This window comes from Hyperolius riggenbachi, chromosome 4, assembly GCF_040937935.1.
Source record: "Hyperolius riggenbachi isolate aHypRig1 chromosome 4, aHypRig1.pri, whole genome shotgun sequence".
NCBI lineage: Eukaryota > Metazoa > Chordata > Amphibia > Anura > Hyperoliidae > Hyperolius > Hyperolius riggenbachi.
In genome coordinates, this window is record NC_090649.1 from 58,519,190 (window position 1) to 58,546,819 (window position 27,630).

The 27,630-nt window shown below is 47.9% G+C and overlaps 1 protein-coding gene across 2 annotated transcripts in view; it reads left to right on the forward strand.

The window, feature by feature from the left end:
- PTK2B (protein tyrosine kinase 2 beta) overlaps nt 1-27,630 on the forward strand; it is a 286,197-nt gene that overhangs the window by 234,208 nt on the left and 24,359 nt on the right. For both annotated transcript variants that reach the window (XM_068280093.1, XM_068280094.1), the window contains exon 22: nt 27,206-27,314. In XM_068280093.1, coding sequence (XP_068136194.1) covers nt 27,206-27,314 — 109 coding nt within the window. The remainder of the gene's footprint in view (nt 1-27,205; nt 27,315-27,630) is intronic.

Here is a 27,630-nt window from a genome sequence, read left to right on the forward strand (position 1 = left end):
CATACAGACCACCTCTTAAATCCGCCAAGGTGCTACCCGACTGGAACAAACAATCCTACCGCTGAGTTTTATAGCCCCCCCCGGCTCATGGGCGCGCGATGAATATTGCTGCCGCCATGCAAAAAATTGAGCGCTTCTTTTTGCTCTCTTTACCCCCCCACCACCGATAGTGGACAGTGAACAGTGTCACACTATCATTAAGGTTTTGATGCTTCCACATCATGAGGGTCTCACCCTCCGGTTCTATTAAGAGTTTATGTTATATTATGGTTTATTTGTTTACTATTTCTCCTCTCAACCTCTACATGTTGTTGTATATGTGGTCAATTATGCGATACATGCTATGTAAATGGATAGTCATCAGCCAGAGATTATTAGCTTGCCCCTTTCTGAAGCCATGCCGCTAAGGATCCTATCATTGAATGTTCGGGGACTGAACACCCCCTATAGACGACACCTCCTGTGGAACGAGGCCAAGATACAAAAATCTCAGATCCTTTTTATACAAGAGACACACCTTCTTGAGAAGGACACCCACCTATGTACAAACACCAGGGCCGGCCTTAGGTTTTACAGCGCCCTGAGCGAAGCCAGATTATGGTGCCCCCCCCCCCCCCCCATCCTACACACACACACACACACACACACACAATAGGTAATATTGGGATGGACAGACAGACAAATATATATATACATTGAGAGAGAGATAGAGACACACAGATATAGGGATGGATGGAGGGAGGGAGGGGGGGAGAGAGAGAGAGACATACAGAGAGAGAGAGAGAGAGAGAGACATACAGAGAGAGAGAGAGAGACATACAGAGAGAGAGAGAGAGAGAGACATAGAGAGAGAGACATAGAGAGAGAGAGAGAGAGAGAGAGAGAGAGAGAGAGAGAGAGACATAGAGAGAGAGAGAGAGAGAGAGAGAGAGAGGGACATAGAGAGAGAGACATAGAGAGAGAGAGAGAGAGAGAGACATAGAGAGAGAGACATAGAGAGAGAGAGAGAGAGAGAGAGAGAGAGACAGAGAGAGAGAGAGAGAGAGAGAGAGAGAGAGAGAGAGAGACATAGAGAGAGAGAGAGAGAGAGAGAGAGAGGGACATAGAGAGAGAGAGCATGAGGAAAGAGAGTGAGAGAGAGAGAGAGAGAGGAGGAGGAAAGAGAGAGAGAGAGAGAGAGAGAGAGAGAGGAGGAGGAAAGAGAGAGAGAGAGAGAGAGAGGAGGAGGAAAGAGAGAAAGAGAGAGAGAGAGAGAGAGAGAGAGAGAGAGAGGAGGAGGAAAGAGAGAGAGAGAGAGAGAGAGAGAGGAGGAGGAAAGAGAGAGAGAGAGAGAGAGGAGGAGGAAAGAGAGAGAGAGAGAGAGAGAGAGAGAGAGAGTGAGAGAGAGAGAGAGAGACATAGAGAGAGAGAGAGAGAGAGAGAGGGACATAGAGAGAGAGAGCATGAGGAAAGAGAGTGAGAGAGAGAGAGAGAGAGAGAGAGGAGGAGGAAAGAGAGAGAGAGAGAGAGAGAGAGGAGGAGGAAAGAGAGAGAGAGAGAGAGGAGGAGGAAAGAGAGAGAGAGAGAGAGAGAGACAATGGCAGCACTGAACATGAGCTCCTGAAACTTTACCAATTTTACCTTGTAATGGGCAACTGAATGGACACAAAGGACACAACCAAGACACAGCCAAGACCAAGACATAACATGGAAACCAGAGGAGCCTATGGAAGTCTAAAGAATAAAAAGACTAAAGATTAAAAAGCAAATGCTCTGAATGGAGAAGATAACCACCTATAAAAGGATAAACAAGCTGTGTCACTCAGAGGAAAAGCAACAAGCAGCAGCAGCCAGCTCCAGCCAACCAACAGATCCCAACACCAGCAGAGAGTAACCCCAGAACTGACCAAACCTGCAGAAAACAAGGTAAGGGCATTTCTGCTGAATATTACTTATAGAAATAGGAAAAAGTTTATCAAGGGATTCACAATGGAAACCATATTAGAGCCAGCAGATCAAAAGGCAAGCCAGGACACAGATAAGCCCAGCACATCTAGCAGCAGGAGGTCTGGCACTCGGGAGATTGTTTACTCTCCTGGCAATAAAAGCAATGATGCAAAGAAAGAAGAAAGACTGAAGCTAACTAAAAGCATGCCAGAGACCCTGTTTGCTGACTATTCCTCTAACCCTAGAGTAAGAACAAACCTGATATTTTTTACACATGACACCCAAGCTTGGCATACTGCCATCTGTGAAAAATTTGAAAAAAGCATTAAAAAAAATGGCATCACGAATGGGAGACAAATCAGAATAAAAGACAAGGAGGACCCAGAGGTTACTACACTTACAGTAACTGTATACCACAATGGCAGTGTCTTGATCCAGGGGGCAGAACGTTACTTAAATATTTTCGAAAAGAGTTATCCTGATATTGAAAGACTTGCAATTAACTTTAAAGAAAACCAGACAAACTCTGTCAACACAAACAATGGTCGTAAATCATCTGCAAGGACTGCTCCTAGAGAGAAGGCTGAAGACCAATCTCCAAAACAACAGCCCCTCTCCAGAGACCAGACACCAGGCTTCTCACACCCCTCCCTGGAGACTCTCAGAGAAAGTCTGTCCCAATTAGAAAGGGACTTCACCCTTTTCAGGGAAGAAAGGAAAAGCAGCCAAGGTGTGAAAAATGCAAATGATCAACTGAGAGAAGAAATAGCCAGGATGAAAGCTGAGCACACTGCAGCCTTGCATGATATCAACATTTCCCTACAAAAACTACAGGAGGAAAACTCACAACTTAAAGAGGAGATCAGGAAATTAAAAATATTAAAACAGCCACAAAAGTTAGAGGAGACAACAAAAAGCACAAAGGCCCCCACAAAACCTATGCCGACCAAAGACAGTGCTCCGCACATCACACAGGATACAATAATCACCCAAGAGACTAGTGACAATCACAGCCATCCAGCCCCCTCTCCAAATACTGCCAACACAGCCTCATCCAACAACCCACAGCCCAAGCCTAAACACCAAGCAAATCGCTCCTATAAACATCGCAGTCCTGACATTGTGCTGGTTATAGACTCTAATGGAAAATACCTGGACATAAGAAGACTCTTTCCAGGGATGCATGCCATCAAAATCATCACTTCAACTATTGAACAAGTAACACAGGTCATTAATGAGCCTTATTTCACCGACCCAAAACATCTCATCCTGCACACCGGCACCAATGACATTATACAAGAAAACACCACAGACCAAGAAACCATCACATACAAACTGTCACAACTGGTTAAAAGGGCACAGCTGAAATTCCCCAGCACAAAGATTATCCTCTCTTCCCTGCTCCCAAGAAGAGACATTCCTCACCAGACAATTACACAGATCAATGCAGAGCTGGCCTCCAGTCTCAGATCCTCACCAGACATACAACTGGCACAGCACACCACAATCACAACCGACCATCTGTACAACAACAAGCACCTTGACAAACAAGGAGTCAGCCGCCTAGCAAAGGAACTAAAGGACATGGTGCTAAGTAGACCCCAGAGACTCCAAGAAAGCCCCAACTCAACAATCAGACAGCAAACCACAATGTCCCAACACCAGAGAGAGAGCCCACAAGCATGGAAAACATGTAGGAAACCGCCTGCCCCACAATGGCAACACAAAGCGACAGAGGGTAGCATCATGGCGGAAATCAGAACTTTGCTTATCAATATACAAAGCAGATTGAGGTGACACCCACAACAGTGTCCACCCTCCCCCTGAAAATACTGAGTCCTATGAAAATTTCTGCTCATTACAAGGTAAACCGACTCAAAATGACATCCCTTATCATCAGTAGCTGGAACATCCAAGGGCTGAACGCCTCAGCTTTTGGATCCAAAACAAATGATCCAGACTTTAAAAAGAGACTTGAAAACATTGATATCCAAATCCTCCTGGAGACATGGACCCGGGCAGAGGATGAATCTTTCGTACCCATGGGGTACCGGGAATTCTCCATATCTGCCCAGAAAAACAGGAACATTAAACAGGGCCGCCGTTCAGGAGGCATACTAATCTGGTATAAGGAGGAGCTCACAGAGCACATCAAAGCAATCAAACGAGGAGACAGCCACATCTGGATCAAAATAAACAGCTCCATCCTCACCTCTCAGTCTGACATGTACCTGTGTGCAGCATACATCCCCCCAACAGAGTCCCCTTACTACAAACCTGACATCTATGAGGTCCTACAAAGAGAAGCCAGCCACTTCCAGTCTCAGGGCAGAGTGCTCATCTATGGAGACCTCAACGCTAGAACAGGCACAGAGAAGGACTATCTGACCTCTGAGGGAAACACATACATACTTGGAGGAGAGAGCTACTACCAGGAACCAATGCAGACAGCAAGAAACAGCTATGACAAGACAGTAAACAAAAGTGGGAAATCCCTGTTGAACCTGTGCCGGAGCCTCGGCCTATACATAATGAATGGGCGAACCAGGGGTGACTCTCTTGGGAGATTTACTATGAACTCACATGTAGGCAGCAGTGTGGTAGATTATGCTGTCACAGACACAGACCCCATAAACATCAATGCCCTCATAGTCACCCCTGAAACACACCTGTCAGACCACAACCAAATCCTGCTGTACCTGAAATCCACCGATAAACCAACCACACAGCAACCTCACCAGAACGGTCTCTACAAGCTGCCACCATCCTTCAAATGGCCCAAAGAGTCTGCCATCAAATTCACCAACATGACCAACACTGCCAAAATCCAAGAACTGCTGACAAACTTTCATACCAACCTATATGAACTGAACAAACAAGGTGTCAACCATGCAGTGAAGGACTTCAGCAACATCTTATATAACATGGCAGTACTCGCCGGCCTCAAGCAGACCAACTTTAAGAGATCCACAAATAAACAGTCCCAAAAATGGTTTGACAGTGAGTGCAAGGCTCTACGTAATTCTCTAAGGGCAGCCTCTAACCAAAAGCACAGAGACCCCAACAACCAGGACCTAAGGGAAGCCCATGACCACCTACAGAGACAATACAAAGACACCCTCAGGCGGAAAAAACAGAGCCACATCTCCCACAAACTCCAACAGCTGGAGGACTCCCTCCAAGACAACTCATTCTGGGAGACCTGGAACCACATTGGGACAAAGCCCAAGAAAAGCCCTCTCCACATCCAAAATGGCCACATCTGGCTCCACTACTTCAGGGACCTCTACAAAGACATCCCAGAAAATGCCCAAACTCCGGAACAGAAACAAATAGCCGCAAAGCTGAAGGACATGGAGGAGACAATCAAGGACTTTCAAAACCCCCTGGATACACCAATCACGATGGAGGAAATAAGAGAAAGAACAAAGCTGATAAAATGTAAGAAGGCTAGTGGTACCGATGGCATCCTGCCAGAGATGATCAAATACAGCCCCCCGGACATACATGAGGCACTCGCAAGACTTTTCAACCTTATCCTGAGTGCGGGCTCCTTTCCTCAGGCCTGGAGTGAAGGCCTCATAACACCCATCTACAAGAATGGGGACAGATATGATCCAGCAAACTACAGAGGAATCTGTGTCAGCAGTACACTGGGGAAACTGTTTAACAGCATCATCAATAAAAGGATCCTCTCCTTCCTCACACAGCAGGACGTACTCAGCAAAAGCCAAGCTGGGTTCATGCCAAACCACCGCACAACCGACCACATCTACACACTGCACAGCCTTATCAAGACTCATGTCCACAGCTCACGTGGCAAAATACACGCTTGCTTTGTGGATTTTAAGAAGGCGTTTGACTCGGTGTGGCACCCAGGCCTTTTCCTAAAACTCCTAGAGAGCGGAATAGGAGGTAGAATCTATGATGTCATCAAGAGTTCATATACTGGGAACCAATGCAGTGTGAAAGTAGATGGGAAGAGAAGTGCGTTCTTCAAGCAGGGTCGAGGAGTCAGGCAGGGCTGCAGTTTGAGCCCAACGCTCTTTAACATATTTATTAACCAACTGGCTGTAGCCCTGGAATCCTCCCCAGCACCAGGCCTCCTCTTGCATGACCACGAGGTGAAGTTCCTGCTGTATGCAGATGATCTCCTGCTGCTCTCCCCAACAGAAAGGGGCCTACAGGACAGCCTGGCAGTACTGGAGAGTTTCTGCACCACATGGGCACTGCCCATCAACCCAAAGAAGACAAAAGTGATGGTGTTCCAGAGAAAAAATCTAAAAATGCCCACCTCCTCATTTATATTAAATGGCTGCCCACTGGAGACCACAAACAGTTACACCTACCTGGGGCTGGAAATTAACCAAACTGGGAGCTTTAAACCAGCAGTAGAGGCCCTGAAGGAAAAAGCCTGCAGAACGTTTTATGCCATCAGAAGGCAACTTTACCACCTAAAACCACCGGTGAGAGTCTGGGTAAAGATATTCAACAGCATCATCACCCCAATCCTGCTCTATAGCAGTGAGGTATGGGGCCCGGTCACCTACCCTGACCAATCAAAATGGGACTCCAGCCCAACAGAAATCTTCCATCTAGAGTTCTGCAAGTATCTTCTCCAAGTCCATCGCAGCACTTCGAACTCAGCTTGCCGGGCAGAGCTAGGCAGATTCCCACTATGGCTGACTATCCAGCAGAGGGCGCTCTCATATTGGGCGCATATACAGAGCAGCAACCCCAGCACTTACCACCATAAAGCCTCACTGAGCCAGGGTGGGGAGGCCATACCACGCTCTCTGAAACAAAACGTCAAGAGCCAGCCCAGCCAAGACCACCAACACAGGCTGACAAAAGCCCAAATAAAAGGAATGATAGAAAGCTGCAAGGACCGATACATAGAGGAATGGAGAAGTGACATAAAGAACTCCCAGAAACTCACTATCTACCAATCACTACAGAGGGAGTACACAATGGCCCCATATCTGGAGAGGCTACACCACCACAAAGATAGACAGGCCTTGAGCCTGTACCGTCTGAGCGCCCACAACCTGGAGATAGAGACAGGACGACACAGACAGACATGGAAGCCCCGGGAGGAGAGACTGTGCAGGCAATGTGACCAGGGGGTCCTGGAGGATGAGGCCCACTTCCTGCTACACTGCAGCAAATATACACCGTTGAGGACCGCCCATTTCCAAAGACTCTCCGCCCACATTGCAGATTTCACCTCCACAGATGAGGAGAGGAAACTCTACATCATACTGGGGGAAGAGGAAGAAACTGTGCAAATAGCTGCCCGATATGTCACGGCCTGCCACCAACTGAGAGGAACATGATAACACATGGACTGTATAACCCCATACTCCCCTCCCCTATGGACTGTATGCCTATACCCCCCTCCCCTATGGACTATATACCCCATCCCCCCCATACCATCCCGTACATCCTCCTATGGACTGTATACCCATGTCCTTCCCTTATTCCCACAATCCCCCCCCCCCCCCCCCCATTAATGTTCTATTTTGCTTTGGCAATGCTAAATGTATTTGGTCCTGCCAATAAAGCTTTTTTGGATTTGGATTTGGATTTGGAGAGAGAGAGAGAGAGAGAGAGAGAGAGGAGGAGGAAAGAGAGAGAGAGAGAGAGAGAGAGGAGGAGGAAAGAGAGAGAGAGAGAGAGAGAGGAGGAGGAAAGAGAGAGAGAGAGAGAGAGGAGGAGGAGGAAAGAGAGAGAGAGAGAGAGAGAGAGAGAGAGAGAGAGAGAGAGAGAGAGAGAGAGGAAGGAGAGGAGGAGGAAAGAGAGAGAGAGAGAGAGAGAGAGAGGAGGAGGAAAGAGAGAGAGAGAGAGAGAGAGGAGGAGGAAAGAGAGAGAGAGAGAGAGAGAGGAGGAGGAAAGAGAGAGAGAGAGAGAGAGAGAGAGAGAGAGAGAGAGAGGGAGGAGGAGGAAAGAGAGAGAGAGAGAGAGAGAGAGGAGGAGGAAAGAGAGAGAGAGAGAGAGAGAGAGAGAGAGAGGAGGAGGAGGAAAGAGAGAGAGAGAGAGAGAGAGGAGGAGGAGGAAGAGAGAGAGAGAGAGAGAGAGAGAGAGAGAGAGGAGGAGGAGGAAAGAGAGAGAGAGAGAGAGAGAGGAGGAGGAGGAGGAGGAAAGAGAGAGAGAGAGAGAGAGAGAGAGAGAGAGAGAGAGAGAGAGAGAGGAGGAGGAGGAGAGAGAGAGAGAGAGAGAGAGGAGGAGGAGGAAAGAGAGAGAGAGAGAGAGAGAGAGAGAGAGGAAGGAGAGAGAGAGAGAGGAGGAAAGAGAGACAGAGGGGAGGAAAGAGAGACAGAGGGGAGGAAAGAGAGACAGAGGGGAGGAAAGAGAGACAGAGGGGAGGAAACGAGAGATAGAGACAGCGGGGAGGAGAGAGAGACAGAGGGGAGGAAAGAGAGACAGAGAGGAGAGAGAGACAGAGAGGAGAGAGAGACAGAGAGGAGAGAGAGACAGAGAGAGGAGAGAGAGACAGAGAGAGGAGAGAGAGACAGAGAGAGGAGAGAGAGACAGAGAGAGGAGGGAGAGACAGAGAGAGGAGAGAGAGACAGAGAGAGGAGAGAGAGACAGAGAGAGGAGGGAGAGACAGAGAGAGGAGGGAGAGACAGAGAGAGGAGGGAGAGACAGAGAGAGGAGGGAGAGACAGAGAGAGGAGGGAGAGACAGAGAGGAGGAAAGAGAGAGGATGAGAGAGACAGACAGATATAGGGAAGGAGGGATAGGAGGGAGAAAAAGAGAGAGAGAAAAACATGGGGGGGGGGTGAGAGAGAGGGATGGATGGATAGATAGATAGATAGATAGATAGATAGACAGACAGGATATAGGAATAGATAATCTAGGGACATATATGAGAGAGAGAGAGACAGAGCTATAGGGATGGATGTATGTTTGGGGAGAGAGAGACAGACAGATAAAGATGGATGGATGGATGGATGGAGTAGAGAGAGAGACAGATATATAGGGATGGATGGATGCATGGGGAGATAGAGAGACAGACAGATATAGGGATGGATGGATGGATGGTAGGAGTAGAGAGAGGGGGAAGAGAGACAGAGAGAGAGAGAGAGAGAGAGAGAGAGTGAGTGAGTGAGTGAGTGTGTGTGTGTGTGTGTGCTGCACAAAGTCCGGTCCATTAAGGCTGCATTTTGATCTATGTAGAGCCCCCTGAGTGACTGACCTGCCTCTCTGCTGTCCCCCTTGCTTGCAGTTTGCTGGCACTCTGTGGGAGCTGGGCGATGTGCTCCTGTCACACAGACCTGTGGGCTGCAACAAGTTCCCCTCTGTGGTGGCTCCCTCCATCCCCAGCACTCAGACTGCCAGCCATGTAGTTCAGTGGTGGGTGGTCCAGCAGCATTGATGGCAGAGCGAGGGAAGCCGCTGTATACTTCAAATACAGAAAGTGCTCATTCAGGAAAGCACTTCCTGTATTTGAGATACACAGCGCCACCACTGGGCTCCCTCTGTCATCACAGCTGCCGATTCACCCACAGCTGAACAGGGCTGACAGTGAGTGCCGGAGATCGGAGGGAGCCGCGAGTGAGGGGAATAGAAACCCCTGCACATGCGCCCCTTGGAGGCCGGCGCCCCGTGCGACCGCTCCGGTCGCACAGGTCAAAGGCCGGCTTTGACAAACACTAACTTTCCCCTAATTTACCATAGCTCATTTAAAAAAAAAAAGAGAGGAGTTATGATGGCATTCCATCGAGATCTAAAGGTCACCCCAGATACAGTAATCACGGACCCGAACGGTAGACACGTCATTTTTACTGGCTATGTCAATGATGAACCTATCACTCTAGTCGCTCTGTACGCCCCAAACGCTGGCCAAAAAACATACTTGCAAAAATTATGCACTAAAACCAAAGCCTGTCAAATTGGCCGGTTATTAATGGGAGGAGATTTCAACGCCTGCCCAGACATAATAGATCACTCACGTAAATCTCCCCAACAAACCATTGCCAAAATATTGAATTGGAACGATCTTTACGACACGTGGCGCATACTACATGCTTCAGAGCGTGACTATACATATTTCTCGAGTGTTCATAAAACACATACGAGAATAGATCTGTTCCTTACAGATAAGCTCTTATTACAATCAGTAGTAGATTCATCAATTGGCAGTAAGCTATGGTCCGACCATGCCCCTATCAATATTAAGTTAAATGACAACTCAACAACGCCGAAGCCCTTTATGTGGAGATGCAATACATCTCTCCTCTCTAACCCGGAATTTCTAGACAACTTTACCAAGCTGAGCCAAGAATTCATAGTCACCAACCGCAACCCCACATTGAAATCCTCAACAATATGGGCAGCTTACAAAGCCTTCACGAGAGGTATTTTGATTAGGCAGGGTTCAATCCAGAAGAGGGAGAGACTCTCTAAAATTACCAAGTTACTTGAACTGATTCGAAGCCAGGAGAAGCTACACAAACAGAACCCTTCTTGCCAGATAGAAAGACAGCTCTTCCAATCACATCATGATCTCCAGGTATTGTTACAGGCTAAATATGAGTCTAATATTCACAAAGCCAAACTAAATTCATACTTTCAAGGCAACAAAGCGCGGGGCTTACCTAGCTAAATACATAAAGCAAAAACAAGTCAAAGCTAAAATACACTCGCTACTGAGCCCAGTGACGAAACAGATGGTATACAACCCCAAGCAGATAGCAGATCTCTTCTGTGACTATTACTCCAAGTTATACAATCTTAAAGACGATATTAATACCCCCCAGCCCACAGATGAAACTATTACCTCCTTTTTGGACTCTATCAACCTACCATCGTTGAACACATCCCAACTAGACCGGTTAAATCTACCATTCACGATAGAGGAAATTACCAAACAATTAGGTCCTTGAAACGGAATAAGGCTCCAGGACCTGATGGGTTTAGCGGAGAGTTTTTCCTGGCTTTGAATCACACCTACTCCCCTCTTCTGGCGGACCTTTTTTACGAATTCGCACATACGGGCTCAATTCCTGCAGAATTCCTAGAAGCCACGATTACTGTGATTCCCAAACAAGGGAAGGATCCAACTATTACATCTAACTATAGACCCATTTCCCTATTGAACTCTGATGTTAAATTATACGCGAAATTAATAGCCAATAGGCTCATGGAAATCACCCCGACACTGCTCGCTCAGGACCAGGTGGGTTTCACCAGAGGCCGTCAGGCATCTGACGCCACTAGGCGCATGTTGAATGTACTGAGACACATTGAGCTCTGTCGGACGCCTTCACTGCTACTGACACTAGACGCGGAGAAGGCGTTCGACAGAGTTCACTGGCGCTATCTCAAAGCCACGCTAGACAAATTTGGTTTTACGGGAACGGTTAGTTCAGCAATTATGGCTCTGTATACCGCTCCATCCGCCCGAGTTAATGCAGCAGGCTTTATCTCCAAATCCTTTACCATAACCAATGGAACAAGACAGGGTTGCCCACTATCCCCGATATTATTTGTGTTATTAATGGAGACAATTGCTCAAAAAATTAGATCCAACTCAGCTATTTCAGGCATAGAGACTGGGGGCCTCAAACATGTAATTAGCATGTTCGCAGACGACGTTGCTTTAATCCTAACAAACCCAGCCTCGTCTCTACCCGCCCTCCTACAGGACCTTCAAAGCTTTTCCGCGGCCTCGCTATACAAATTAAATCAAACAAAATCCTTTGTCCTGGGCCTAAACATCTCTCATCAGTTAAAAACGTCCCTCACACAGTCTTTTCCATTCCCTTGGGCGGATGAAGCGGTAACTTATTTGGGCATACAACTAGCCAGACAAGCAACTAATTTGTTTAAACTAAACTATGTACCTCTATTGGAGGCAATACGGAAGGAATGCTCAGCTATGTCCAATCTTTGGCTGTCCTGGTCAGGTCGGATTGCAGCCTTTAAGCAATTTCTTCTACCGAAGATACTTTATGTATTCCGCACGGTACATATGTGGATTCCCAATTCCTGGTTTACGGATATAAGGAAATGTGTCAATACCTTTATTTGGAAAGGGAAGAAAATTCGCACCTCATTCCAGATAATGACCTTGGCTAAGACAGCAGGAGGGATGGGTCTCCCCAATCTAGAGGCGTATCATAGGGCCTCAATCTTAGACACCATAAGACATTGGTGGACACCAACATCGCTAAAACCTTGGGTGATTTTTGAATCCCATGCACTAAACACCGCACTCAGACCTCTCTTAACCAGTATTCTAATGGGGGCAAAAACTCCACCTTCCTCTTACCCAACCATACAAGCTACACTCAAAGCTTGGGAGCAATTTGTTAAACACCCTCCCCCCCCGGGAGAATCAATCCCCATTAATACCTCAATCTCAGTTCTCGAACACTTTACACAAGATTTAGATCTCAAGATGTGGGAGAAAGCAGGGATAGTCCATCTACACAATCTCTTCGACAATAATCACCTCAAAACATTCCTCAGTCTTACCAAACAGTTTTGCTTGCCTTATTCCCAATTATTCACGTATCATAGAATTTTCCATTTGATCAAAACAAAGGGCCTATCTACCCCCCGGTTACAAGCTAAAATCGCCACCATGCTAAACGGTAAGGGCCTCTCAAAAAGTAATACGGCTGTTTGGTATAAAGCACTGACTACTACGCAACCTTCTCCTCTCCAACGCTACTCTGCGGTTTGGGCACTAGATCTGGGCAGCAACATAACAACTGAACAATTACTCCTAGCCAACAAGACCACACTGTTTATTTCCAAATGCAATACACATTGGGAAACCTCAAGGAAAATCCTATTTAGGTGGCACTTGACCCCCAGACAAGTAGCCGCCTTTTCACCCAACTCCTCCCATCTATGCTGGAAATGCAACACTGACATTGGCACATACAAGCATATGTTGTGGGACTGCCCCATAGTGACTCGCCTTTGGTCCAGTGTAGAAGCTCTAGTTAAGCGGACCTTATGGCATAGGTTCTCACTCACTCCGAAGCTAGCTCTACTCTTCATAGGTGCTGGTGAGTTGCCTGAGAAATATAGACATCTTATTTGTCACCTTATATTCAGTGCCCAACACCTAATTCTCCTAAATTGGAAATCAACAGAAGAGATCAGTGGTGCTCAGCAGAGCTCGAATATTCGAGTAGCTCGAATATTCGAGCTCTTTTCCAGCTATTCGAGCTCGGTATTCGAGCTCCGAATAGCTGTAGCTATTCGAATGGGCTATTCGCGTACACTCGAATAGCCCATTCACTATTCGAGCTATTCGAGCAAACGGCGCTATTCGAGCTCGGTACCGAGCTCGAATAGCGTCATAGCCCAGATTGATGTCCTTAGAGCCAATCAGAGGGCTCCCAGGCCCTCTGACGGCAGCCAATCACAGAGGGGGACCCTGACCAGCCCCTACCCTATAAATAGCGGCCGCCATGTTACGTTTCTCCGTCCTTGCCTGAGACTTGCATAGAGAGAGAGTTGCTCCTTTGTGCTTTGGCTTAGCAAGAGCTTTATTGTGGTCATTTACCTAGCGTTTTTGCTCACATACACCTCCTATACACACCTATATTGTTGTTAGTTAGTTAGACATTGTATTTTAGTTAGTAGGCTTTTGTGTTACATAGAGACAGGCCAGCTGCTGCAGGCTTACAGCTTTAGGCCTCAGGGCCTGCCTGTGTTCTCTATTCTATACCAGTATTTCTGCTGTCCTTTACTACTGATTGTATTAGTATTGTAGTTATATACTGTAACTGTACTAGGACACTCACTGTCACTGTTCATAGGCTACTAGCTGCTCCTGCGTGTGTGCACTCACTGTCTGTGTACACACTACACACACTCTATTTCCAAGTTCTGATAACTGATTGATTATTGTAATTGAATATTGTAATTAGTTAGTTGTACTCACTGTTACTACTTACTGTACTAGGAGTCTAGGACACTCAGTCACTGTTCATAGGCTACTAGCTCCTGCGTGTGTGCACTCACTGTCTGTGTACACACTACACACACTCTATTTCCTTCTGATAACTGATTTATTATTGTAATTAGTTAGTTGTACTTACTGTTACTACTTACTGTACTAGGAGTCTAGGACACTCAGTCACTGTTCATAGGCTTCTAGCTCCTGCGTGTGTGCACTCACTGTCTGTGTACACACACTACACACACTCTATTTCCTTCTGATAACTGATTGCTTATTGTAATTAGTTAGTTGTACTTAATGTTACTACTTACTCTTACTGTACTAGGAGTCTAGGACACTAAGTCACTGTTCATAGGCTACTAGCTCCTGCGTGTGTGCACTCACTGTCTGTGTACACACACTACACACACTCTATTTCCTTCTGATAACTGATTGATTATTGTAATTAGTTAGTTGTACTTACTGTTACTACTTACTCTTACTGTACTAGGAGTCTAGGACACTCAGTCACTGTTCATAGGCTACTAGCTCCTGCGTGTGTGCACTCACTGTCTGTGTACACACTACACACACTCTATTTCCTTCTGATAACTGATTGATTATTGTAATTAGTTAGTTGTACTTACTGACTGTTACTACTTACTTACTTACTGTACTAGGGACACTCACTCAGTCACTGTTCATAGGCTAGCTCCTGCGCGTGTTTGCGCGTGCGTGCACTCACTGTCTGTAGTGTACACACACTAAATTTACTTGTGATTACTACTGATTATTGTAACTGCTAGTTGTACTTCCTGACTGTTACTACTTACTTACTGTACTAGGGACACTCACTCAGTCACCTCACCCACCAACCCACTCCATTAAAGTACCCCACTTTTCACCCGCCCTTTTAAAAAACTTTTGTCTATACGCCCAAAACATCGAATATGTCTGGAAGTGGCAGCCAGCGCGGTTTGGGCAAGGGGAAGGGCAGCAAGGGAATCAGGAGGAGAGGGAGCAGCATTGTGGCAAGCCGCGGGCGCGGGCGCGCCACCATGCACAGTTCCGCAGCAGCAGCAGCAGCGTCAGTGGCTAACATTCCTCCCATAGCCACTGGCCGTGGACGCCTTGGGCGCCGCCCAGCAGGAGCATCTGCAACTCACGCTGCAGAGACACAGCAGCAGCAGCGTGTAGCACCTGCTCCGATTTTCCTCCAGCCGGGTCGGAAACGTCCCATTGAGGAAAAGCATGCAGACACTGTGGTGCAACTCATGACGGAGGATGAGCAGCCCGCCATCAGCTCTGCATCTGAGGTCTCCACCCTCACCACCACCACCACCCCTGTTCGCAGCAGCCGCCCAGCAGGGTCTGGGGAGGAGGCCAGTTCACCGTCACTCGCCGACCTGTCATTCAGCAGTCTTTTGACCCCAGGCATCATGAGTAAATTGTCTGCTGTTGTTGGCGATCTTGAGGAGGAGATGCTGATGGGCACTTTGGGGGATGAGGGATTGGACAGCAAGACTGTGGCGACAGTCAAGCAGCCCATCCATGCATCAGGAGAGGAGTTTGGGGGGTCCTCATCCCAGCAGGACATGTTTCAGGAGGGGGAGGATGTTGATGACCCGGTGACAGACAGAGACTGGGTGCCACCACCTCCAGGGGATGTCGTCCTCAGCAGCTCTGAGGAGGAGGAGGAGGATGCTCTTGTGGGCCTTGCAAGGAGGCGCATCATTGCAAGCATTGGCAGCAGCAGTAGGCAGGTCCCACAGCCTGCTGGTGTCTCAGGCTCAGCAGCAGCAGCAGCAGCAGCATCTGCCAGTACCACCACCAGCCGCACCCAAGCCCCCCAAGCCCCCCCCCCCCAACCACCACAGGGAGACAGGCAGCAGCGCTTCCATGCCGTAGGGGGATGTTTCTGTCACCAATCTGGCGCTTTTTCACCATGCCCACAGTGTACAGCAAGTATGCCACTTGCAACCACTGTCAGCGGAAGTTGAGCAGAGGTGCAGACCCCTTAAAGTTCTGCACCAGCTCGCTCATCAACCACCTTGCTGCGAAACATTTCCACCAGCATCAGGAGTTCCAGAGGCTGAAGGCATCTGGTGCTGGCAGTGGCACCACACCCATCACTGCACAGCCTTCAGCAGCAGCAGCAACAGCAGCCACCCGCCCTCCTGCTCCTCCAGCAGCACCAGCAGGAGTGCGGAAACGCACTGCTCCTCCCCCCTCTGCAACTCCTGCCGCCGACACTGAGGCCTGTTCTGGCAGCCAGTCCTCAGTGGCCTCCTCCGCTGTGTCTGCTGATTCCCGTGCCAGCAAAAGGCCACGCCAGAGCCTTTTGAGCGAGTCCTTCCAGGGGGTGGTTAGGGCTCTGCCTCCCAGCAGCCGTCGCGTGCGGCAGCTGAACGGCTTGCTGGCACGGGCCATGTGCTCCCAACTCCTGCCGTACACGCTCGTGCAGGAGGGGAGCGACATTCGTGCGCTGCTTGCTTGCGCAGCCCCAGACTGGCAGCTCCCCAGCAGACACTTTTTCTCCCGCAAGGCCATTCCTGCACTGCACCGCTTTGTGATGGCCAATGTGGAGCGAGGGCTGGAGCATGCGGTTGGTGAAAGGGTCCACGTCACCATGGACTCCTGGAGCAGCCGCTTCGGGACAGGCCGCTACCTGTCCTTCACTGTCCACTGGGTCAGCTTGGTGGAAGGGGGTGAGGATGGGAGAGCAGCAGCGGGCACAGCAGCAGCAGCAACACAGTGGGTGGTGCCACCCCGCAGGGTCAGGGGAACTGCAGCAGGTTCCTCTGATCCTCTGCCATCCTCCGGCACACCTGGCCAAACCCCCCGCCTCAGCAGCAGCGTGAAGGCCCGCCACTGCCAAGCGCTGCTGCACTTGGTCAGCCTTGGGAAGACCAAGCTGACGGCAACCCATGTGTTGGCCAAACTCCAGGAGCAGGAGAGGATTTGGCTGACCCCCAGAGGCCTCAGAGTCGGAGAGGTGGTGGCCGACAATGGGGCCAATCTGGTTGCCGCAATAGACAGGGGAAACCTGACCCACATCCCCTGTCTTGCCCACGTGCTGAACCTGGTGGTGCAGAAGTTCTTGCGCACCTACCAGGGGATGGGCGAACTGCTGGAAACGGCAAGGAACGTTGTGCGTCACTTCCGGCGCTCGGCTGCAGCCTGTGCGAGCCTGGAAGACGTGCAAAAGGAGCTGGATCTGCCACGCCATCGGCTGATCCTTGACGTTCCGACTCGCTGGAACTCCACCCTGGCGATGTTGGAGCGTCTGGTTGAACAGAAGCGCGCTGTCAAACAGTACCTTGCCCTGGCCACTGTTTCCACCGCTCAGAGAAGGGACAAGACCAGCAACATCCCGTCCATCGTCCCCGATGATGACTGGAGGCACATGCAGCAGGTGTGCTTAGTGCTGGCTCCCTTTCTGCAGGCCACTAACATGGTGAGCAGGGACCATGCTATGGTCTGCGAGTGGGTGCCCCTGGTTTGTCTGCTGAACAGGGCCCTCGATGCTTTGCTGGAACAGGGAGCGGCAGCCTTGGACCAGCAGGAGCGGCAAGCAGCTGCACAGTCCACCTCTGAGGGGGAGGAGGAGGAGGACTTGGTGGAGGTCCCTGACCTTGCTGCTGATGAGGGGGATCAGCACAGTGCAGCTGAGTTGGTGCGGGGGTGGAGAGAGGATGAGGCTGACGAGGCAGAGGAGGAGGATGAGGACAGCAGCACTGCCGTCGATGTGCCAGCAGACGTGGCCCGCCTCTTCCCAATGGCAGCGCACATGCTGACGGGCCTGCGCAGAGACCCCAGGGTGATCCAGATGAAGCAGAGGGAGGACATCTGGATCAGCATGATGTTGGACCCACGCCTCAAGGGGAAGTTGAGCCAGTTCCTGCCGCCTGCAGGAGGAGACCCAGCGCAACAAATAAGGAGCTTGCAGCAGGCCCTTGTTGAGCGCTTGGAGGAAGCCTTCCCCCAGCCTTCCACCCCCACTGTCCAGCAGCCAGCACAGAGGCAGCAGCAGGTGCCTGCATCCAGCAGCAAGCGCCCCACAGACCTGCTGTCTCTCAGCCACGAGCTCTACAGGACTGTAGAGGCTCCGGCAGCAGTGACTAGAGAGGAGGTGCATGCAGCAGCATCCTCCACCGGTCACAGCCAGCGCCTGACCCGCATGGTGGCTGACTACATGGGGTCCTACAGCGGGCTTGACAGCGATGCCCCTGTTGATCCCATGGAGTATTGGGTCAAGCGCCTGGAGATCTGGAGCGAGCTGGCGCAGTACGCCCTGGAAGTGCTGTCCTGCCCCCCTTCCAGCGTGCTGTCCGAGCGCTGCTTCAGTGCAGCTGGTGGTGTGGTCACCGAGAAACGCTCACGTCTGTCTCACAAGTCTGTGGACAGACTGACGTTTCTCAAGATGAACCAGGCGTGGGTGGAAGGCGAGTTCCTGGCCCCTGTTGTCGGCGAGAGGGGGACATGAACTGGCTAAGAACCATCGTTAATGTGCCTTACCACCCTTTACCACCTCCTGGCTCCTGCTCACTAAGCCAGCCTGGTTCATTTTGACTATTACGTCGCCTGCAGCCACACATTTTACACCTACAGTGGGCTGCTGTGTACTGCCCTTCTGCTGTCTGTCTGTGTTTCCCACTGCCAGGGTACACAGATTTACCTTCTGCTGCCACTCTGCCACCAGCTATTACGTCAAACAATAGCTATATATCTGTGTAATTTGTTTTACAAACAAAACCAAAAAACCATAAAAAAAAAAAAAAAAAAGGTTTAATTTTTCTGAGGTGCCCGGGTTGAAAACTGTGTTGTCCCAGTTGTGTATTGGACACGATGTGGGCTGCACGACCGCTGTCTGGGACCTCCTGTTGTGTTCATTTACGGCCTGGTATCACCGCTAGGTACCAGGGCTATTATGGCACGCTGCCTGCCTGCTGCCACACTCACACTACTCCTCCATTCCTCCTGCTGATGCTGCTGTCTGTCTGTGTTTCCCAACGCCAGGGTACACAGATTTACCTTCTGCTGCCACTCTGCCACCAGCTATTACGTCAAAAAATAGCTATATCTGTGTAATTGGTTGTAAAACCAAAACTACAAAACCATAAAAAAAAAAAAAAAAGGTTTAATTTTTCTGAGGTGCCCGGGTTGAAAACTGTGTTGTCCCAGTTGTGTATTGGACACAATGTGGGCTACACGACCGCTGTCTGGGACCTCCTGCCTGCTGTGTTTATTTACAGCCCTGGTATCACCGCTAGGTACCAGGGCTATTATGTCACGCTGCCTGCCTGGCTGCTGCCACACTCACACTACTCCTCCATTCCTCCTGCTGATGCTGCTGTCTGTCTGTGTTTCCCAACGCCAGGGTACACAGATTTACCTTCTGCTGCCACTCTGCCACCAGCTATTACGGCAAACAATAGCTGCTCACATTACTCCTCCATTCCTCCTGCTGCTGCTGCTGCTGTCTGTCTGTCTGTGTTTCCCAACGCCAGGGTACACAGATTTACCTTCTGCTGCCACTCTGCCACCAGCTATTACGTCAAAAAATAGCTATATCTGTCTGTGTAATTGGTTGTAAAACCAAAACTACAAAACCATAAAAAAAAAAAAAAAGTTTAATTTTTCTGAGGTGCCCGGGTTGAAAACTGTGTTGTCCCAGTTGTGTATTGGACACAATGTGGGCTACACGACCGCTGTCTGGGACCTCCTGCCTGCTGTGTTTATTTACAGCCCTGGTATCACCGCTAGGTACCAGGGCTATTATGTCACGCTGCCTGCCTGCTGCCACACTCACACTACTCCTCCATTCCTCCTGCTGATGCTGCTGTCTGTCTGTGTTTCCCAACGCCAGGGTACACAGATTTACCTTCTGCTGCCACTCTGCCACCAGCTATTACGTCAAAAAATAGCTATATCTGTCTGTGTAATTGGTTGTAAAACCAAAACTACAAAACCATTAAAAAAAAAAAAAGGTTTAATTTTTCTGAGGTGCCCGGGTTGAAAACTGTGTTGTCCCAGTTGTGTATTGGACACAATGTGGGCTACACGACCGCTGTCTGGGACCTCCTGCCTGCTGTGTTTATTTACAGCCCTGGTATCACCGCTAGGTACCAGGGCTATTATGTCACGCTGCCTGCCTGCTGCCACACTCACACTACTCCTCCATTCCTCCTGCTGATGCTGCTGTCTGTCTGTGTTTCCCAACGCCAGGGTACACAGATTTACCTTCTGCTGCCACTCTGCCACCAGCTATTACGTCAAACAATAGCTGCTCACATTACTCCTCCATTCCTCCTGCTGCTGCTGCTGCTGTCTGTCTGTCTGTGTTTCCCAACGCCAGGGTACACAGATTTACCTTCTGCTGCCACTCTGCCACCAGCTATTACGTCAAAAAATAGCTATATCTGTCTGTGTAATTGGTTGTAAAACCAAAACTACAAAACCATTAAAAAAAAAAAGGTTTAATTTTTCTGAGGTGCCCGGGTTGAAAACTGTGTTGTCCCAGTTGTGTATTGGACACAATGTGGGCTACACGACCGCTGTCTGGGACATCCTGCCTGCTGTGTTTATTTACAGCCCTGGTATCACCGCTAGGTACCAGGGCTATTATGTCACGCTGCCTGCCTGCTGCCACACTCACACTACTCCTCCATTCCTCCTGCTGATGCTGCTGTCTGTCTGTGTTTCCCAACGCCAGGGTACACAGATTTACCTTCTGCTGCCACTCTGCCACCAGCTATTACGTCAAACAATAGCTGCTCACATTACTCCTCCATTCCTCCTGCTGCTGCTGCTGCTGTCTGTCTGTCTGTGTTTCCCAACGCCAGGGTACACAGATTTACCTTCTGCTGCCACTCTGCCACCAGCTATTACGTCAAAAAATAGCTATATCTGTCTGTGTAATTTGTTGTAAAAACAAAACTACAAAACCATAAAAAAAAAAAAAAGGTTTAATTTTTCTGAGGTGCCCGGGTTGAAAACTGTGTTGTCCCAGTTGTGTATTGGACACAATGTGGGCTGCACGACCGCTGTCTGGGACCTCCTGCCTGCTATGTTTATTTACAGCCCTGGTATCACCGCTAGGTACCAGGGCTATTATGTCACGCTGCCTGCCTCATTGACTGCCTGCTGCCACACACTCATCCTCCTCCTCCTGCTGCTGAATTTACCTCCTGCTGTCTGTGTGTTTCCACTGCCAGGGAGCACATACAATGGCGCTTCCAACATGCGTGCGCCACCAGCTATTTGTTACGCTCAAAAATAGCTGCATTTCTTTAAAAAAAAATTTGAAAAGAGAAATAAGTGAAGAAGAAGACGATATAGAAGAAGATGAAGAAGATGAAGAAGATGAAGAAGAAGAAGAAGAAGATGAAGAAGAAGAAGATGAAGAAGAAGAAGATGAAGAAGAAGAAGATGAAGAAGAAGAAGATGAAGAAGAAGAAGATGAAGAAGAAGAAGAAGAAGAAGATGAAGATGAAGAAGATGAAGAAGATGAAGATGAAGAAGATGAAGAAGAAGAAGATGAAGAAGAAGAAGATGAAGAAGAAGAAGATGAAGATGATGAAGAAGAAGATGAAGAAGAAGATGAAGATGATGAAGAAGAAGAAGATGAAGATGAAGAAGATGAAGAAGAAGAAGATGATGATGAAGAAGAAGAAGATGAAGAAGAAGATGAAGATGAAGAAGAAGAAGATGATGAAGAAGATGAAGAAGAAGAAGATGAAGATGAAGAAGAAGAAGATGAAGATGATGAAGAAGAAGAAGAAGATGAAGTAGATGAAGAAGAAGATGAAGAAGATGAAGAAGAAGATGAAGAAGATGAAGAAAAAGAAGATGAAGAAGAAGAAGATGATGATGAAGAAGATGAAGAAGAAGAAGAAGACAATATAAAAGAAGAAGAAGATATAGAAGAAGATATAGAAGAAGAAGATATAGAAGAAGAAGATATAGAAGAAGAAGAAGAAGAATAAGATATAGAAGATAAAGAAGAAGAAGAAGAAGTATATACAGTACTGAACAAATTTCTGGACACAACTTCTCTTCAACTTTTTTTTTTTAAAGGAACATCCCCACATAATCACTTGCTGTTGTTACTTGGAAAAAAAGAGGTTTCTTGCATCATTCACCCTCAAAACAAGTGTTGGAAGCTATTTAAGGCCATTTCGAATAGTCAGCTCGAATAATGAGCTCGAATACCGACTCGAATAGTGAGCTCGAATTCCGAGATCGAATCGAATAGTAAAAATTATTCGACTCGAATATTCGACTGATCTCGAATAATTTACTATTCGAATTCGACCTAACTCGAATTTTGAAAAGGGGTATTTGAGCACCACTAGAAGAGATATCCCTCTCCCACCTGCTAAATAATACTAAACTCAACCTAAACATGGAACTCAGGATCAGAAGCAGGCTAGGTATTAATAAAGAACATTACTCTATCCCCGCAGCTTGGTAACATCCAAGAGACTGTATACCCACAGACCACATCTTGTGATCTTGACCTGCCCCTCTGGTTAGACTACACCCATATGATAAGGGACCACTCTAACTCTAGTTAATAGACCGCCCCATCCCACAAGTGAGAGGAGCATAGATAGGTAGTTAGTTAATTAGTTATAGTTATAGTTAGCCAGTTATAACTATAGGAATAGTCATAGCAACAGCCATAGCTACAGGTATAGCTATAGCTATAGTTATAGTTAGTGGAGATAAGCTAAGCCAGGTTCATGAGCACTATCACCAGTACTCTACCCCTCCTGGACTTCCCCGCAATGATACTTAGGCGAACTTACCTAACACACATTATAACTCTGTAATAATCTATGATGCCACACTGAACGCATGAAAGACAGTTCGTATAGCCTTTATCTATGATGTCGGCTTCGGCCACCTGATGACATCAGGGATATTTTTATGAAACGGAGATGACGTTGGATACCTAGAAGGTTATGTAAATTCCAATGTACAATACTCAAACTGGAGATTACCTAACTGTTTAATACATTTTATGGTGTTACTGCTGTTGTTATACACACTAGCTTTATTTGTATATCTGCAATATGTTCAATAAAAACTTTATTGATGAAAAAAAGATTACAGTTGGCTGAGGGGGACAATGCCGATTGCCTCCAGGGCCGGATTTAGGCCAAGGCCAACCAAGGCAAGGGCCTAGGGCACCATAGGAGGAAGGGCACCAAAGCAGCAGGCTAAACTTGTGCAGCATTAGCAAGCTTGCAAATGCAGCAATGCAGGGAGCTCAAGCGAGCACATGACCGCGGTACTCTGCTGCTAGCCACCTGTGCAGCAGTCACCTTGCTCTCTGTGCACGTTTGCATTGTGGCCGGCGGCTATGGACTTGGGCAGCATTGGAGACAGAAAGGAAAAGGAAGCTTCTGCACTGGAGCTGAGCGGAAAAAGAAGAGTTGGCTACCTATACTGAAAGGGGGGTGGGAAAAGGAGGGGTTAAGGGAGTCATCTGGCTACCTGTATTAGAGGGAAAGGGGGGAGGGGTCATCTGGCTACCTATACTGGAGGGAAGGGGGGAGGGGTCATCTCATTACCTATACTGGAGGGGGGCGGCTGGTGACAGTGGCCTTGGGCGGTAAAAAGTACAAATCCGGCCCTGATTGCCTCTGCCTATAACCCAGCATGCGTACAGCAGCCTCCGATTCACGCTGGCTGCTCGACTAGTGATCCGCCATTTTTATTCTCCCTGCTCACCCCACCCGCCATGTGACATCAGACCTGCGTCGCTGCATTGCAACCCCCCAGCATTGCAACGGTACATGTTCTTAGCCTACAGGCTAACTACGCGCCTCTACAGTCTCAGCCTTGCGATATTGCTCAAGGGATTGGTTTCCGAATCTCATCAGGCGACATCCATCTAGCGTGTGTGCAGGCTGTAAGAATTAGGTTACCTAGGTCATCTTAAAAGGATACTTAAAGGACCACTGTTGTGAAAATCTTAAAATTTTAAATATATGTGAACACATACAGATCAGAAGTACGTTTCTTCCAGAGTAAAATGAGCCATAAATTACTTTTCTCCAATGTTGCTGTCAATAACAGTAAGTAGTAGAAAACTGACGGAACCGACAGGTTTTGGACTAGCTCATCTACTGATTGAGGATTCTCAGGGTTTTCAAGAGCACTTAGTGAATGGCAGCTGCTCCGTCCAACTGCCAAAAAAGTGTGCAGTAAACACAGAGGCTGGCCAGCATCTTCGTATACATCTTTTTCAAGGAGTGTCTTTATAAAAAATAAAGGCCATGCTGAGAATCCCCTGTGCAGAGATGGACTAGCCCAAAACTTGTCGGTAATGACAGATTTCTACTACTTGCTGTAAGTGACAGCAACATAGGAGAAAAGTAATTTATGGCTCATTTTACTATGAAAGAAACGTACTTCTTATTTGTATGTGTTTACATGTATTTAAAATTTTAAGATTTTCTCAACAGTAGTCCTTTAAGCCACCAAAAAAGCAGTTTAACTTGCCCGGAGCATCCCTTGCAGTCATCTGCAGCCCCTTGCAGTCATCTTGTGCCCGCGCCGTCCTTCCTGAGCCTCCAGCGAGCAGCAGCGACCCCCTGAAACTGGCCATTTGGAGGCTACTACTCAGGCGCATTGCTAGGAGCGTTCTGCGTATGCGCAGCACTGATGTTCCCATACGAGGACATCACGGGGACACGACAAGGGGGCGCCGGGCCAGACAGCGTTCAGCGGGTCGCCGCTGCTGAGTGGAGGGTCGTGGAAGGACGGCGCGGGCACAGGATGTCTGCGGGGGGCTGCAAGAAGCTCCAGGTAAGTTAAACTGCTTTTTTTCCCTGACTTCAGATTTCCTTTAACCATGGGCTTCATTCATCCCCCCCCCCCTCCCCAATTCAAGGGTGCTTTAAATTTACAAAAAATTAGAGGTACAGCAGTTTATGTAAGTTAAGTTAGAGTTACAGATAGACTTCTGGCATCCTCTGAGTTCCGTCCCGCTACATCATCTATAAATTTTAAAACTGCAAATCGCAGGACTCTTAATGGAATTGCCAATCACAATATTGGAGCAGATCCTATCATATACTCTTAAGAGCAGAAGGAATGTGATTTTCTGCAGCACATTGTGCTATTTATGGGACGGGAGCAGAGCCGGCACTGTCTGCAGCCCGGCAACAGGCATTAGCAGCGGCCCAAGAGCGTCAGGCGGGATTAATGGCTGCGATCACCGCATGATTGATGGCTGTAATGTCAGATGGAGGGAGCTGTTATCAGAGGGGGGGGGGAGGGGAGTCTGCTGAAGTGTTTCCAAATATAAACTTTCATTATGGAATTAGATGACGAGCGGAGCGCACGGCGCTCATTAATTAACTTACAGAGTCACATACTTGGGATTACTGATGATCCAAGTGGTTTTTTTTTTGTTTTGTTTTTTTGGAGTAATTGAATTTGCAGCATTTTGATTGCAGCACAATCAAGACCAGATCAGTTTCTGTGTAAAAAAAAAATCTGAAATCAGGATGCTTTTGTATTGTCTCCCCTGAGGTGACATTTAAAATGTAACTGTCGGGCATAAAATCAAAAATCAATTTTTTATTTTTATCTGGTAAACAAGTAATAAGGATGCTAACCAGGCAATCCAAAAGTTAAAAATCACTCTTACTTTTCTTGTTGATAAATGAACATTCCCCAGTTATTTGGTACATTGCCGCACAAAGGAATTTGCAGGACATGCTGGATTGCCTTTTTTTCGCTTCTTTACTTTCCTCTCAGGCGTAACTAATGCAGCCTGATTGGCTGAAGCCTCTTTCCCCCGTTTTCCCCTCCCACACCTCTGTTCCTCTCTGATTGGCCAATATTTCTCATGCTGAGACAATGCACTTTCTATTGCAGAGCTGGGTGGGAGTGCCTGAAGACTGGGAGGAGGGTGGGCAGTGCATACACAATCAGGCAGAGGAGAGTAAGGGAGGAAATGAGATCAGGATTGGCTTTAGGCTACTTGCACACTAAGACGTTGCGTTAAGTGCCACGTTAAAGGGAACCTGTACTGAGTAAAAATATTTAAAATAAACACATGAGGTAACTTCAAATGAACATTGCATAGTTACATCAGTTCCTCTCAGAAGCTCACCATTTTCTTCTGACAATAATCCCTTCCAGTTCTGACAATATTTTGTCAGATCTGAAATATATCAGTTGCTGTCAGTAAAATATCAGTTGCTCTCAGTTATAGCTGAGAGGAACACTGATGTACCAGGTAATGTCCATGTTTCCCTATAGCTCAAGTGGGCGATGTTACAGTTTAACTGTGTACTGACCAGAAAGCTGTTATGGGTAATAGCCATTTTCAAAATGGAGGACGGAAAATTCCCTTGATCACAGTGAACAAATAGGACGCGGGACAGGAGAAAGACACTGAGGAGTAGACTACATGGAAGATAAGTATGACTTGTGTATGCTTATTTTGACTTTTAATTTTCAGTTCAGGTTTTCTTTAAGGTCGCATAACGTGCACCTAACGAGACGCCTGGTGCTCTTCGTTGTGGACGTCAGAGTGAGCCGCGTTGTGCAGCTCACTCTGGCGTCCGTGATGACGTGATGCGTACTCTTGTGCGCATGCGGCATCACGTGGTCCCGCTGGCCAATCACCGAACAGAGCGCCCGCTCCAGGAAGCAGTGAATATTAATTAGCCATGTGCCCGGCCGCTCTCCCCTCCTCCCCAACACGACTGAGCATGTGCAAACAGTCTAACGCGGCTTAGCCGCTCTAACGCCGTAGCATGCTGCACTTTCTTAAGAACGTGCAGCGTTACATGTAACGCAACGTGGGCTGTGTGAACAGCCCACTTGTGTTACATTGCTGTGCGTTGGGGAGCGTTACAGGCTGCACTAACGTGCGCCTGTAACGTCTTGGTGTGCAAGCAGCCTTAAGATAGACACAGTTAAAATGGAGAATCCTAAGAAGGGTTTTCTCTTTCTTTACTATAGAAAAATCACTAAAATCCAAACATGAACAGTCCAATACATATGTTATGCAAGTAGAGCAAGTATTTATCTACTTATCTATGTTTTTTTTTCTGAGATAGTAGGGCTGACAGCTCCTCTTTAAAGGTAACCTGAAGTGAGAGAAATATGGAGGTTGCCATCTTCTCCAGGACACAGTTTAAGGACTGAGTGCTGTACAGACATATTGCTTGGCTGGTCTATTCTTCACATTGTTTGCTTCAGGCTGCAAAAACTCTAAAGCCTGCCCTGGGTTCTGGTGCCGCTCACAGCTGTGGGCTAATGGCTAATAGATTAGTGCATATCGCAACCTTTATCTGTTACAGTCTACTATTGCACATCCTGTGTTTCTACGCTTCATCTACAGCGACATCTACCAAACCGAGAAAGACATAGCAAAGGACAAAGAAAAGAACAATCGTCAGCGTCCTCCGAAAATTATCGAGCCTGTTCCCATACAGGAACCGCCACCAAAGGTAAAATACAGCATGTGATAGTAACACGCCCTCACACCTAACCTAACTGACTGACGGGAAAATAAACCACGCCCATCAACACTAACCACCTATATGAGAATGATATGCTAATAGTGTCAAGTTGATACCACCAGGCCCCTCCCCCCCACCCATGCCTAACCTTAACTTATCCCCATCGCTAACCTTAGCCCCTCCATACTTAACCACTCCCTCCGGATGCCTAAATACCATAGGTCGGGGGTTTGTGTTTGGCATAGGTGTGGTGGAGGGTTTTTGTTTGGCATAGTTGGGGGGTAGTGTTTGGCATAGGTGTGGT